This window comes from Scylla paramamosain, chromosome 3 (assembly GCF_035594125.1).
Source record: "Scylla paramamosain isolate STU-SP2022 chromosome 3, ASM3559412v1, whole genome shotgun sequence".
NCBI classification, from domain to species: Eukaryota; Metazoa; Arthropoda; class Malacostraca; order Decapoda; family Portunidae; genus Scylla; species Scylla paramamosain.
In genome coordinates, this window is record NC_087153.1 from 35,361,917 (window position 1) to 35,378,021 (window position 16,105).

A 16,105-nucleotide genomic window follows, 5' to 3' on the forward strand; every position below is an offset into this window, starting at 1 on the left:
CATTTCATGTGTTATGTGTGGAGCAGAACTGAGACCACATCAGAAAACCTTGCAGTCACAGCATGCAGTGTTATTGCTGCAATGCTTGCCACCACAGAGCTCTGGCTCAGAAGTAAACTTTTTTTTTTTTTTCATACCTGTACATGTATGAGAAAACAGGAATGTGAAATAAAATCACTCATTTAATAGCTAAGAGAGATTAGGTTAACTTGCATTGTCTTATTTAAGGATTGATTGCATATACCAGTATAATGAGATATGTATTTATAAAGTTGTGTGTATGTGTGTGATATTTTCCTTTTTCTTCTTTTCTCTCCCTCTCATTGACTTTGCCCTACACATGTGCTGGGAAGGAAAACAATTTAAGGAATGAAACTTATATTTAAGAAACATTTTTATTATCCTTTTCTCTGAAAGATCTCAATTTAGTATTTAAGTAAAAGTAAAATTCATGAACTTGATAATATTTATTTTTAATATCACTCATACATGTATTGCATGTGCATTGAAGTATAGCTACAGTAATTCATTTATGACCAGATGTATCTTTTGTCACTGAACCCAAATTTATTTACAAAGTGCTGTACCAAGCAGCCCTGTCATGTTAAGATCTTTGTCTGGCTCTACAAAGGCTCAAGAGCATCTGTAATGTTATTAGACATTTAAATTGCTGTACTTTTGAAAAAAGTTCATTAGTATTTCATTATTAATCTAATATTTAAGTAGTATGATTCATTATTCTTTGATACTCTGTATGCATTTTCTACTGGCAGAGTGAATACCTGGTGACTATTTGATGCCTTTCATTGCTAAATTATGTTACCTTTATATTATGAAGCCAAAGCATCTCAAAGTTGAGGAATCATTTGAGTGCACATCCTTGAAAGCATTATGTTTAACCATACATGAATTTAAATATAAATGTAAAAGTGTTTTTCTAACCTGAAAACATATCATTTTCACTTTATTCAACTCAGACAGTTAGGTATTTACCTAAGAAGAGGTACATCTTTTCTTTCAGTAATTTTTTTTTATCTTTGCTGATTACTACCAATAAAAATACACTTAGTATAACTTTGGTCTATCAGTTCTTTACAATATTGTATCACAACACATTCATCCTCACAACACACTACATATGAGAGGCTCCTGAGTTCAGTATGTCCATTCATAACCCAACACCTCTCCCATGTAGAAGATTAAAGCTTAGTGTAGAACTCACCAAATCCCAAATCCTGATTTTTTAGCAAACAGATAAACCTTTACGTAAAATTACACAGTTCATACTATCTGATGACAGTTTTTTTTATTCTGCTCTGAACTTGGCGGCAACTCTGACGAAACTCTCTCTTCCAGGCTGATATCAAGCTTGATCTTCCTTTACTGCCATCCTCGGCCTCTGAGCCTGAAACCTTCTCCCTTCCTTGGATGCTGTTCCTTCTGATTCTGCACTCAGCTCTGTCCCGACCAGCGTCTGCCTCCTCCTCATCAGTGAAAAGGACGGAACACTAAGATTGCCAGGAACAAGAGTATGTAATTGTGTTAGTTCAGTTAATACAAGCAGCAGCATAGATTCAAAGCATTTTTATCACTATTTATTAATATGAAAGCCATAGATTTAGAAACTATTACTTTATAAAAAAAAGTCTGTAAGTCAGCTGAAATTAGAACTAATAAAATATAATCTGTCAGCATATAACTGCAAATTATGTGCTTGTATCTGAAAGTTTTAGTTTGTTATTTTTTCTATTTTTAATGCCTTCTAAAAAGATGGCTCAGGGATTCGGGTCTGGAGAGTAGGTGACGTACAAGGACATACAGCTTTAGGCAAACATACATATCTGCAATTCTGATTGACCATGTTCTCAAACATTTGGTATCTTATCTCCATTACTTTTAACATGCCCTAGTGAACTTTACTCTGGTTTTCATGGATGTTTTCATGACTTTAGTAATAATTAAAAAAAGCATCACCATTGGAATAAAAGATCCATGAAAACTGTTTTGAAAAATTACTCTGAAGAGCAATGTGCTTACAAATATGGACGAAAGATTGAACAAGTTATCCTATTTTCTGTTTTTACTTCATATATTAGTTTTTGTATAAAAGTAGAGGATGACAGTTTTCTACAAATCCACCCACCCTCTACACACTGCCCAGCAAGTAAGAGTTGAAAATGGCATTCAATTAAGTAATGAAATTTAGTGGTTAATGAGGTGATTTAGAAGAGAAGTTTGTTTCCATTTATTATCAGTCTTAATATATTTTTAGTTGATTTAGTCAAAAGCCATGACCTTAAGCATTTTCAGAAAATATCAGTTCCTAGTTGAGTTCTACCACTCATATCAAGAGCCAGACAAAATACTAATTTCCAGTGTAATTGAGACTGTGAGAAGAGTAAGGAAATGCAGAATCCCATACTGCATTCATACACATGTGTGATCTGTTCTTATAGATAGTAATACAGTTAAAATTCAAGCCAGTTTATCCATTTATTCACTTCCATTGATCTGTATTCTTTGAATTAATGACTTAATCAGTTGCCAGATGTCTTACATTCCCAAGAGGATGGTTGTGGTAGAGTTTCACTGGGCAGCAGCTAACTGCTTCATGAGAAAAATACTGTGATAATCTGACTACAGCAATATCCAAGTATCCCCTCTTCCCCTGAACATATTACAATTGTCCTTTTCCTAAAATTCTGAAATAGAAATTTCATCAGTTGTGAAAATAGAAAGTATGAAGTCAGGTATTGTTTGCTGTCTTTTCCTTTTTTTTTCTCCCTTTCAGATGTTTACACTTTATAGGGATCTTATCTACTTTTGCATGGAGTATGGCTTCCTTCTATACAAAAACTCAACAAGATCACTGACTTTGTCTCCACAATCAGGTGCCAATAAGGTGATGCATGAGTGAACTGCCATGTATGTTGCTAATTATTCATATTTCTTTAAATGAAAAGCAGTGACAAGGGAATGCATGCCATCAGCTTGCACAAAGCTCAGATTATACAGAGAGGCTCAGTTTATGTCTGAAGGGTATAGCTGCATGCCTGCTTTCCTTCCACAGCTTCCCTGCTAAGGACTTTCTACTCACTCTTATCCTTATTCTGTCCATCTAAATAGTGAAAATGTTAGTACCTTTATTCTTGCATCTATTCCACTGATAAACTTGAGAGCTCTCTCCTATTTCTGCTTTTCTCTCTTCTTATGAACTGACCTGTTTCATGAGAAGAATATCATGGAATATCAAGACTCCTTCAAAACTAATCTGGCCTTTTTTTTTTTTTTTAACTTCTAGTTATATTTTGGAGGAGTAGCACATAAGCTGGGCTTCTCTACTTTTTGTACCTTTATGCTAGTCTCCACACACACACACACACACACACACACACACACACACACACACACACACACACACACACACACATACACACACACACACACACAAAAGAATAAAATACATAAAATATATAAACAAACAATGTTAAAAACTATCATGTCCTATTCTGAGGGAGTTTTGAGGAAGCATCATCAAAACAGATAAAGAAATAGCCATCCTGGGGCAGATAGAAAAATTGCTAAATATAAAGTTTAAGTCCTTGCATGGGCTTACCATGTAGTGGAGTTCTTTTTGACTTGTTTGATCTCTTTGGTAGTTATTCGTTTTGAATGTGGGTGTTGCATAGACAGGCTCTTCTTTCTTGCACCCCTGCAGTAAAGAAAACACTGAATGTTCAACATTCAAATGGGAATGCAATGAAGAAGTAAACTAGACAGATGGTACAAATAATATTCCCCTTTGTTTTGCCAGTTCTACATGTAAGTGAATATGCAGGCAGCATCGTTTCCATTACTGAAATGTAATATGTTCAAGCCCTATGCTAACTGACACACTATCAACACCTGTGCTAACTGATGCACTATCAATATATGATTATGTTTCTATTACACTGCTCACCCATACTACTGGTTAGGATTTAATAGGGTTTAATGTTTCTGAGTGATCAGTGTCATGGGTTACATGACCTATATGATCTGTTGTGGTGAACTGTAGCTATCATTTCTTTCTTCCTACCATACTGATCTTAAAGATTAATTAAAAAGTTCTTTATTTATTTATTTAAACTGGAAAAAAATATTCAGTTACCTTGTAGAGAGTTTCATCACTCATGCTGCGTTTGGTGTGCAGGTGCGTCACATCAGGCAGAGGAGTGTTGGCAAAGCAGTACGTCAGCGACAACGGTTGCTCATTTTCAGTGGATGAGTTGGATGAGGTCATAGGTGCAATGTCCTCATATTCACTGTGGCACTTATCTTTATTTGGAGAAGACATACCCATGGGCTGGCTCCTGATTTCTCTTGACCCTGGAGAATTGCTGACCTTGGAACTAGTGTCTCTTTTTGGCTTACTATAATCTGATGTAAGGTTATTTTCATCTTCATAATCAATAGTAGAATAGTTAGGATGATAATGAATCTCTGAAGAACTGTTCTCATGCTTTGGATGTGAGTTGTCCTGGGTATTTTCTATCTTATCATGAGATGAAGTAGATGATAACTGGTTTGGTTTCCGAAGGCTGTAACGAACATGTGCCTGCCGCTGAAACTCTGATGTAATGGTTGTTTCTTCATCTTTCTCTACATTGGAAAGAGGGTCAACCAGGGAAGCTCTCTTAGCCTTGGCCAGAACATGAGGAGGTTTAGGAGCAACTGATGGTTTATTACTCTCCTTGGATAGGTCACTTTTGCTTCTAACAGGTGGCTTAGGGATCATCTTGTTATTCTTCTTTTTGATTGGTACAGCATAAATTGGTGGGGAACTCTTTTCCTCAGTCTTCTCCTTTTTACTACCATCATCACCTTCAATTTCAAGTGAAGGCATGCTAATATTTTTGTAAATGTCATAGGCAAAGGTTCTTGGAGGTTTTTTAGGAGGTGGACCAGGTGGCAAGCCTTCCACCTCTGTGGTACTTTTTTGTTCTGAGGTTTCATTCTTATCATGGTGATTTTCTCCCATTGTATTTGCTTTAATGCTTTTCAAGTTTACTGACAGAATCTCACTTTTGAATATATCCTTTTTTCCATCATCCCCATGCCGTTGTCCACTTGAAGATTTACATCTAGGTTTTGAATCAATGGTACTTGTGCATTTGCTCACAGGCGTAGAGGTTGCATGTGTGATTTCATGCAAATTCTCAAAGGACCTCTCTGGAGAGTGACACGATGCAAGAGATTCACATGATTTAAAATGATCACTTGAGTCCCTAAATCTTCTTGAGATGATGTCAGGAGATGCATCAGGTGAAGAAATCTGATATGATGAGTCACCATGAATTTCTTGATTCTGGTTAATTGCAATGGGTGAGGATTGACTGGGAGGAGAAGGTGCCTTACCCTTCCTCCGAGGATTTGGACCAAGACCTGCTGCCCGCCGGCGTGGAGGTCTTGCAGGTGGGTCACAAAGCCTGTCTTCACTGGACAAGGATGATGCACTGCTAGTTTTGTCATATGTTTGTGCAGCACACCTTTTGGATGCAACCTCTGCCACTGCTTTTGCAATTAGGACTGGAACTATAGCAATATCTGAGGCATGAGATTTAGTTTTTGATGTTTTTTCCTCTGTGATAAGTCTGTGATCCATGTTAATTCCTGAATCCCTACTACTAGACTTGTGATTGTTTGATTTTTCTGATACAGAGGGGAAAATACTAGATTGCTTATGTCTTGTATTTGGAAGAACAGATTTTTCCTTAAGATTTTTCATATCTTTTTCATTTTTTGATGAAAAGCTGAATTTTCTTAATATAGTTGGTGTTTCTTTGTTTTTCATGTTTTTCACAACATTTGACACAAGCTTTTGCTTGCCTTCAAATGATGAACTGCACTTAGAATCTTCATTGCTCAACAAGTTATCTATACTTCTTTGTTTATACTTTGGAGTAAGCCAGTGAACCTTGTTTTCTCTAAGTCCCATGACACCATTCTGCTGGCCTACTGTGGTGTTTGTTTCTGCACTTGAATCTCTTTTCATTGCAAAGTTTCCATGAGATCTTGAACGCATGTGAGAAAAAAATCGTCCTCTTTTTCCTTGAGTGTCACTTGTAGGTGTCTCTGCTCCTTCATCTTGCATATCTTTTCTGTTAGTAACTGAACTGGCAGGTTTGAACACTGAGGTTTTCTTTGTGGCACTAGATATGGGTGTTGCATTGCTCTCTAAAGGCACTTCATCTTTTTGACCTGAATGATTACCTTGCTCTTTCATTTTGATATTCTGGAGAACTTTTCCAGAAATAGGCACTTCAGAACTTCCTGAGCAAGAGTCATTATTTGAAGCATACTTTGACATTTTATAGTTCGATTCATGATTACTTATTGGGGTGTTTTTTGCTCGGGATGTCCTGAGTTCATCACAGTTTGGTAAATTCTTGTAGGGTGCAGATAAGGTTCTGGGTCTTGGGGTTGGGTGGAAGGGAGCATTTTGAGGGGAGGCAATAGGACTGTCTTCATAGAGCTGCTCAAACCGTTCCCTTCTGGCTTGCACACTCACCCAAGAATCCACCTCCATCTTCCTTGTCTCTGAAATTAAAGAAAATTGCATTAAAAAGCTGTATACCTAAACTGAGATGAAATATTTTGTATGTTCTCATAAATTTTTTTTTTCATATTCTTTCTGGCAGAGTGTTAAAAAGATAAGTGAACATGTTCCATCTTTCTCAAACTGGTTCTTTAGAGCAGCAGACATCTTGTTCAAATCTGTCTGTTTGTCTTATGTCTTAGACTCTATTGTTTTCTAATGGATAGAATATGTAGAAAGAAGGAATGCAGCATTAACAGACAGAAAATTTGGATTTAGGAAAGGAAGTGTAGCTTTACTACATTAAAGCTTTAAGTCAAGAGTGACAAATATAAGTCAAGAACCTTAAGGAACATGATATGGTCCCACATAGGAAATTAATAATTATAGAAGCTAAAAAGCAAATGAGGACTAAAGGAAACAATAAGAAATAAACAAATAGATAGAGGATTATGTGAAAGGAAGAAAATAAAAACAGTAAGACATGAAAAATCACAGTGGAGGGAAGTAAAAAGAGATCAGTGATATTATTTTGCAATAACATAAATTATATACCTTAAAAATAATAATAATAATAATAATAATAATAATAATAATAATAATAATAATAATAATAATAATAATAATAATAATAATATTATTATTATTATTATTATTATTATTATTATTATCATCATCATCATCATCATTGATACAATGTGTGCACCCACAATTTAATTCATACTTCTGTGGTGCAAAAGAAAAAATGGAAGTCCCAGTAAGAAAAAAATAATAATAATAATAAAATGAGTAAATAAATAAATAAACTCAGCTCACTAGTGACAACTGCAAATGCATAATTTTACTCATCTTAATCTACAATTACTCTGTGTAGTATTTACACCTTATCGTTGAGACCGGGCAGATGCCCTGCAGAAATGTAGTATATATATATATATATATGTACTCCCAAACAACGGCATTAATCTAGTACGTATTTATATAAAATTTACGATGTATAAGTCTTGTACACCAGCAACTCTTAAGATTAACGGACTCTTAACCACTGCAAAGCAGTAAAATGTTATCTTTTCAGTATCAAATATGCACTTTCCTCATAATATTTTTTTTTCGTTCATTTTGCGTACGTAACTCGGTACTATACACACTGTAAACTACATTCTATTGTCCGTATTCAGAAACCCGTTGTTCTTTCCTCAGGACTAATTTCATAGGCCACAAAGATAACTAGTTGGGTTTGCAAAGGTGTTTTTACCATTGATGGTGCATAATACTTGTTAAATTACTAGTAGTATCATAAAAACCCTCAATAAATTTTCCTAGAGCATGTTAAAAGTTGTTGTAATAAGACGCTGAAGTGTTTGAGAATACATGCCTTTAATAGTGATAAGCTCTCACGATGGGAAAGAGAGGAAAAAAAAAATCATGCAGGAATCTAGCTCTCAGATCGTATTACAGTTTGATAGACTTCCCATTTCATACAACCAAATCCCATGAAGATAATTTAAAAGTAACCTGTTTGCTGCTGAGACAGGCAAGTTGGGAGCGGAGGCTGAGAGAGACGCAGGCGTTATGAGGCGAGTTTATTCTCGATATAATAGTTTAATTTTTGGTTTCTATTCTTTGAACCTACACCTCCCAATCTGGTAACGTTTTACTGATACAAGTGTCCTAAGGTAACAGTATGGTGTGTTGGTTTAAGCGTGACAGCAGGTGGAGGTCATAGGTGTTATGAGGCGAGATTATTCACGACTAGTTTCACTTTTGAGTTCTCTTCTCAGGACCATATTCTGAAACCTTTCTGCGCCACACCTCCACTACTTTTAAAAACGCTTTAGTTGAAGTGGCACGGGTGTTTGAGGGCGTTTTTATGATTCGACTGAAAGATTAAGTAGATTTCTACATTATGAAAAAGAGAAACACGTGTGAGAACCCGGCTAATCATCTATGTGTCATGATGAGAGAAAATCGTTTCTGAAAATGGGCCTATAGGCGCGTTTTTGTCGTTCAAGATCGCTCTTGGCTTCGAAGCGCGGTCTTGGCTCTTATTCTGTGTTGAATGGTTTGAGTGTGGCAAGCTGCGTTGATGTGTGCTGCTACTCCACTGCGGCACTGTGGAGAAATGTAAGCCTCCCACAGCACCGCTAGTCTTCATTCCCTCCAGCCATCTGTAATATTCAACACCTGTCGCGCCACGCGGCCTCCCGTCTCGGTTGCTCCCTCCAGCCATATGTGCCGCCACCGCCACCACCATTTTCCTATGTTGGCAGTTTTATTTATTTATTTGTTTACTTATTTATTTCCTCATTTTTATTATTATTATTATTATTATTATTATTATTATTATTGTTATTATTGCATGACCGACTGACCTAATTATTAATTAATGTGAATGATGCGTATGAGTGTGTGGTTCTTTGTCTGGAACATCTTGTGTGGTATAGAGATAGACAGATTAATACATTATTATTAATTGCAAATGGTTTCCTGAACTTGCTTGAAACATGTGATCTACAATAATTCAAGAATATTAAGACCTCGAAGACTACGAATAACATTTTGATCAACAATCGATGTACTCTACAGTATCATTGTGAAACCTTTGAATATGTCATGCTCTCCTTGTATCGCGACTCATTAAAGAAACCAGTAAGTGATATTAAACCATGCAAAATAATAATAATAACAACAACAACAACAACAACAATAATAATAATAATAATAATAATAATAATAATAATAATAATAATAGCAACAACAAACATGCGATAAGGCAACGTCCTTCAGAGACAAAAAAAAAAGTGTGTGTGTGTGTGTGTGTGTGTGTGTGTGTGTGTGTGTGTGTGTGTGTGTGTGTGTGTGTGTAGACGTAAAATTCATCCCGGATCACGTGCTGCCTCGAAGTGGCCGGCACTCATTCCTCCGTGGGCAGCTTTGAGGTCATGGTAGGGTCTGATCTATGCAGGGATAAGCCTCGACTCTTCCGCACACCACACACCCCATCATCCATTTGCTCAAGGGGACACTGACTGTTCACTTATTAATGTGAATGCATTTTATCTATTTGCTTATTTTTGTATTTAGGTGTGCTGAGTGACAGGTAAAGATATTTTCACTGAACTGGCGAGTACTGTGTGTGTGTGTGTGTGTGTGTGTGTGTGTGTGCTATGGGGATAACACATAATACGAACTGCCTCTTCAAACATTTCGGTATAATACACTTTCGATTCACTATTAGCATGTTTTATTTATAGATATTTCGTCTCTCGAATCCCTTCTTCACTACAGTAGTAGTAGTAGTTGTAGTAGTAGTAGTAGTAGTAGTAGTAGAAGTAGTAGTAATAGTAGCCGTAGTGGGCGGAGGAAGTTATAAACAGCAACAAGGGTTCCTTGTTCTTTGCCTTCTTTCCCAATCCCTCACTACACACACACACACACACACACACATATACATATATATATATATATATATATATATATATATATATATATATATATATATATATATATATATATATATATATATATATATATATATATATATATATATATATATGTGTGTGTGTGTGTGTGTGTGTGTGTGTGTGTGTGTGTGTGTGTGTGTGTGTGTGTGTGTGTGTGAAATACGTACATGACATGGTTACTGCACCACTCTACTTCTACTACCACTACTGCTAATAATAATAATAATAATAATAATAATAATAATAATAATAATAATAATGCATGATAGAATTTCCAATAAATTGCCAAATCATCATTGATGGTATTTTTTTTATATATTTTTCATTACACACATGTGTTGCAAATAGCTCAACACACACACGAGAGAGAGAGAGAGAGAGAGAGAGAGAGAGAGAGAGAGAGAGAGAGAGAGAGAGAGAGAGAGAGAGAGAGAGAGAGTCCTGCTAGGCTGTGAGTTCACAAAGTCAACGTCCGTGCCTTTCCTCTGCTTGGTGGAATGACGTGAAAATGACGGTGACAGTGTGCACCTCCTGACAGACGCAGTCTCCGGCTTGACGAGGACTCGAGCCTCAGAGACCTTCTATTGTTAGTGATGTTTGTTAACTGCTACCCTATTGGTCGATGGTGATGAGGATATGATGGTATTTTTATGCGACTATTACTAGTCATACTAATGACAAATACCACCATTCATGGGAAAATACCACCATTCATGACCATCATCCAATGAAAAAACAATCTGCAGATGCGAATGCCTGGCATGAAGCAAGCAAACAAACAAGGGCGGCAAAATGCAGCATACAGAGAGGTCGCAGAACGCCCTGCGGCGAGAAGAGAGAGGTCCGCGGGGATAACAACGACACACTTCTTACAACCCCGCAGCAGCTCCGCCCTGGGACCATTTTGTTAGTTTTGGTAAAGAAAGGAAAAAAGTGAGTCAGTGTTCTCTTTAAGAATATTTGTGTTATCAGAAACATCTTTAAAGTGGATCTCTCTCTCTCTCTCTCTCTCTCTCTCTCTCTCTCTCTCTCTCTCTCTCTCTCTCTCTCTCTCTCTCTCTCTCTCTCTCTCTCTCTCTCTCTCTCTCTCTCTCTCTCATATTTTCTAGACCAATTCACATGAAACGTTGTGAGTTCTGTGAACACGCATGCCTCATCCCGGCAGACCTTATCGGGTTATGAAGGGAATCATTACAAAAGAACACACACACGATTTATTTATTTATTTATATATATTTTTTGTGTGTTTGGGAATTAAAAATCAAAATACACCTTTTTCATGTAAGGTCACTGGCCAAGGGAAACAAAAACGAGGGAAAAAATCCCACTGAACCTCCAGTTCCAAAAGAGATGTCAAGAGAAGCATCGAAAATTGAAGGATGTCTTGAAACCTCCCCCTTGAAAGAGTTCAAGTCATAGGAAGGAGGAAATACAGAAGCAGTAGAGTTCCAGAGGCAGGGAGTTCCAGAGTTTTGCGTTGCTACAATGGAAAATTATGCAATTGTCCTTCGAATTATTTTGGCCAACAATCAGTCTCACTTCCATATCCAGACGACAAAGAAATTTCTCTAAATTAATTGAATATGCCAGACAACGTTTCCCCGGGCAGGCAGAACCACTCTACCCTAGCAATTACCTGACTTGCCACGTTGAAGCACTGTTACTTGGGTGCCACTTTTCGCCGTGGAGGCCCAACAAGGTAAAGATGCCGGGGCCACCACGTACTAGGGACACTTTCGACGGCAGTGACGGATATATCCCTTCGGATATAGGAAAGATGGAATGCTGTGCGTCCCAAGAAAACAAATAAATAAATAATAATAAAAAGGAATGCTCGATAATCAGCATAGGCTTGTCAGGGCCTAATTTTTGTAATCGAAATGAAGAATGAAGCCTAGACAGAGGAAGATTTACAAACTTTTACAGTGACATGTTGATGACCTACTGCCTGATTGGCCGTTCAATTGAGAGAGAGAGAGAGAGAGAGAGAGAGAGAGAGAGAGAGAGAGAGAGAGAGAGAGAGAGAGAGAGAGAGAGAGAGAGAGAGAGAGAGAGAGAGAGAGAGATAACAGGCGTCATAAGTTTGCTTACACACACACACACACACACACACACACACACTCTCTCTCTCTCTCTCTCTCTCACACACACACACACACACACACACACATGCGAAAGAGCATCGTAGATCAAAAGTAAAGTTTAATACTGGAATCAGATTGCAGCCTGAAAGTTAGAACATGCCAGTGGACAGACTCGGCGTAGGTGTCACTGCTGCAGTCACGCCCCTGAAATGATGTGGAGTTGCAAGGTGACTTCCAGCGAGGGCGGGGGGACAAGACTGGTGTGGGGCGCGTGCGGGAGGCGTCGCGTGTCCCTCGAGGCTTGTTGTACGCTTGTGTGGGTTGGTACATTTGAGAGAAATCAGTTTCCGGAAACCTACTGCTTCCTCTACGCTGTCCCGTGAGGCAGGTCTATGGGAAGCATTATTTATCGCGAACACTCAAAATATCAGTTTGTTTCCAGTAATATTGGTAGTAATAGCTGAAACCGCAGTCCACCGGGGACCCTTCAGTGGCAGGCGTAAGCTTACGTTGCAAGGAAAGGTAATTGTGATGGTGAAGGCGACGGCCGCGGCTAGCCAGAGAGGGAAAGTTGTTAGAAAGTGTGTACAGCACGGGGTCCGGCGAGTTCCCCAGGCCGGATTTGGCGAGGTGACCGCCAGGCACGGCTACCTCTGCTGGCATCCCCACATGCTGTCCCCCCACCCCCCCTGAGTCGCCGTGTGAAGTGTGTTGTGCGGTTTTACGTGGGATTATTATTGTTATTTTTTATGAAGATTATGATCACTTTTACTGGCTTCTTTGTCGTCTGTATATTAGTGAAAACAAAAGTGATTCTCTCTCTCTCTCTCTCTCTCTCTCTCTCTCTCTCTCTCTCTCTCTCTCTCTCTCTCTCTCTCTGGCAAAGCAGATGAAACGCATAAAAATTCATCTTTAGTGTTAGGAATTTTCCCCTTGCGAATATTAAGAAAAAAAGTCGAGAAACCTCATTAAGTTTGTGGCCACTGATCAACACTTGGCGGGTGTTGAGTGGATGATGCATGTAATGAAGAGGAGGGAGGTCCCGTGTTAAGTGCAATTATGTTTTCCTATTTTTATTTTGTCTGGTCCGAGCACCGAGCTCTCTGTTCCCTTTCATCTCTCGCGGCTGTTAACTTGGTGTGAGTGAAAGTCGTCTGCGCCGTTTCTTGTCTCCATGACTTCCCCTTTCTCTCTCTCTCTCTCTCTCTCTCTCTCTCTCTCCTCTCTCTCTCTCTCTCTCTCTCTCTCTCTCTCTCTCTCTCATTGCTGATGCTGGATGAATACACCATACCGCTGTTCAGCGTGTGTATATATTTTTGAAAGTTAAACATATGAGGTAAAAGTGTGTGCGTATGTGTGTGTGTGTGTGTGTGTGTGTGTGTGTGTGTGTGTGTGTGTGTGTGTGTGTGTGTGTGTGTGTGTGTGTGTGTGTGTGTGTGTGTGTGTGTGTGTGTGTGTGTGTGTGTGTGTGTGTGTGTGAGATTTCCCTTTGTTTACTTGCTTTCGTCAGCCAGCCTTTTCATGTCTCGCAGTTTCTCCCTTCCATTCTCTCCGCCCCTTCGACGCCTCGTATTCACGTTTCCGCTCTTGCAACACGGATTAATTAACGTGCCACACTTTCCATGCGGCTTTTATCCAGACTAACACCCCGGAACCTTGTCATGATGAGCCATATACCCAAGCCATGGAACGGCATAAAGTTAAAGAAGAGTTGTAGCTATCTATGCATTACCAAACGTTTATGTCAAGCTCAGAAACGATCTCTAACATCCCTCACTCACTCACTGATCCTTTTAAACATTCACGGTACAGTCTGAGCCAACCACGAATACATGCATCACCATCACCAATCACACAGGGCATCTCCTAGCTTTCGTTTCTTTCCACCCAACTCGTCAACCACTCTGTTTCAGCAGCGCACTCGTGAGCGAACCTGTTTAGCGGGTGGGTGGGCAGGCGACAGGCAGGTGGAGGGAGGGAGCGTGTGAGCTTTTGTCCTTCATCGGTCAAGTCAGCAAAGGCCAAGAGATGCGTGGTGGAGATGCAGAGAGAGAAAGAAAGAGTGCGCCCTGTTTAGGGTCGCTGTCCCCGCGTGTTTTCGGCTCACATGGAGACTGTGACAATTGCGGCGTGTACGAGGCACCGAGACGAAATATGGAGCCGGGCAGACACGAAGTGGTGCCAACAGAGGCGATAATGCGGCTGGTGTGGAGTCATAGGACCCTGCTCTCTAGGCAGTGTGAAACGTGCCATGTGCTAAGAAGGGTGGTGTTACGGAGTGGTGGGCAGGGAACGAGTCACGCCCGGAGATGAGGCAGGCAGGGGAGAGAGGCGCTGGGGAAGGGAGGAACTTGAGGCGACTCAACAGAGCGGTACAAGTGCACTGCAACCACCGTCACCGCCACCCACTCCCACCCCCCCCTCGCACTCAAACACCTCATTACGTACTCTCTCTCTCTCTCTCTCTCTCTCTCTCTCTCTCTCTCTCTCTCTCTCTCTCTCTCTCTCTCTCTCTCTCATCCTTCAGAGTGTACATATATTGCACGTCCTCGGACACTGGACACATTGAGGGAGAACATTACACATGCAATCAACGATATTGACAGTGACATGACGAAATCACACAACACCGAACACTCTCCAGTGAAGAAGGGAGTATGAATAGAATACAGTGTTCTTAAATGTCCCATTCATCATATCTTCCCCATGATATATGTATATAGAGATATTGCACATGTTTCGAAAATCAGAGCTTTTAGTGCATTTTCCTGTGAGTACCTTAATATGCCTGTCTTAGTATATGTTTTATAGCCTTACTTATTAGCCATTTGTTACATGTGTACATAATCACTACTCTGTCTCCCACAGTCTGTGCTGCACGCGGGTCCCTCACCAAATGTTACCCATTGCACGTGACACCCAAGGACAACCTCACAGGACGCCAGTATTGGTGGTGAAAATAACGTTCTAACTATCGTTTACCGTAACTCATAGAGACCGTCACTTTCCAACAAAGGCAAGTAAGTATATTTAACATTTATTTTTATACGAATTCTGGCTTTGATTTCAGCAAGCGACGAGCCTCTCTTGCAACCTTTAGCTTCACATTTCATTCAGGGCGGTTCAGTTTCCTAGCCTACATATCACATTAGATGCAACACACACAACACCTAATACTCCATTCCACTGCACACGTGATCATTTGCTGTGTAAGTGTCCAGTAATGATGTAAACTGTACAGTAATTAGATGTATGGTTTCTTATGATATAACTGCATAATCATATGTATGTAGGCAAACAGGTGTGGATGGACATGAGTCACTTCGCTTCACGCCACACCTTGGAAATTTCCATGTACCATTTATTGTCACTGATAAATAACACACTACTTATTGTTATTGCTTCTCTCTCAGTATAATGTATTTTGTCTTTTATTATTTTTCCTATAAGCAGGATTTCACTTGCCTTACTTATGTAATGAGCGAGGTATAATCATGAATATTGTAAGTGGGGGCCAATCCGCAAACATTTCAGGTGTCAGAGTGTTGAGGCACCAAGCCGTCTCTCCAGGTGGCGGCCGCCAGTCAGGCACCCCGACAGACACGCTGTGTTGTACCCGCCACCAGTCTAGTCTCTCAACTCTGAGTTAAGTATAGTCTATTTTTGTAGCGTTCATCTTGGGCATTCACCTGAAAACCACAAAAACTCACGAAAGGGGTCTTCCTTACAACAATGACCAGGGGCAGCTAATAGCTGAGATGGAGTGTTATATATATATATATATATATATATATATATATATATATATATATATATATATATATATATATATATATATATATATATATATATATATATATATATTTATATTTATGGATATTCGCGATTTTTCAGGGGTTAATGAAGCACGGGGATATCATTCTCTGAGCGTGATACTGCGTGACTCTCACTGCTTCTGGAGTGCGACAGAGCGTAGCGTG

General features: G+C 39.3%; 1 protein-coding gene across 3 annotated transcripts in view; it reads right to left on the reverse strand.

The window, feature by feature from the left end:
* Positions 1-452: 452 nt before the first annotated feature.
* LOC135094402 (hepatoma-derived growth factor-related protein 2-like) overlaps positions 453-16,105 on the reverse strand; it is a 22,444-nt gene continuing 6,791 nt past the window's right edge. For 2 of the 3 annotated variants that reach the window (XM_063994461.1, XM_063994471.1), the window contains exons 2-4: positions 4,151-6,579; positions 3,617-3,712; positions 453-1,508 (exon numbers count right to left, since the gene is read on the reverse strand). In XM_063994461.1, the coding sequence (XP_063850531.1) occupies positions 1,287-1,508; positions 3,617-3,712; positions 4,151-6,568 (2,736 nt within the window). In that variant the 5' untranslated portion in view covers positions 6,569-6,579 and the 3' untranslated portion in view covers positions 453-1,286. The remainder of the gene's footprint in view (positions 1,509-3,616; positions 3,713-4,150; positions 6,580-16,105) is intronic. The other variant, XM_063994480.1, reaches the window with a different exon arrangement.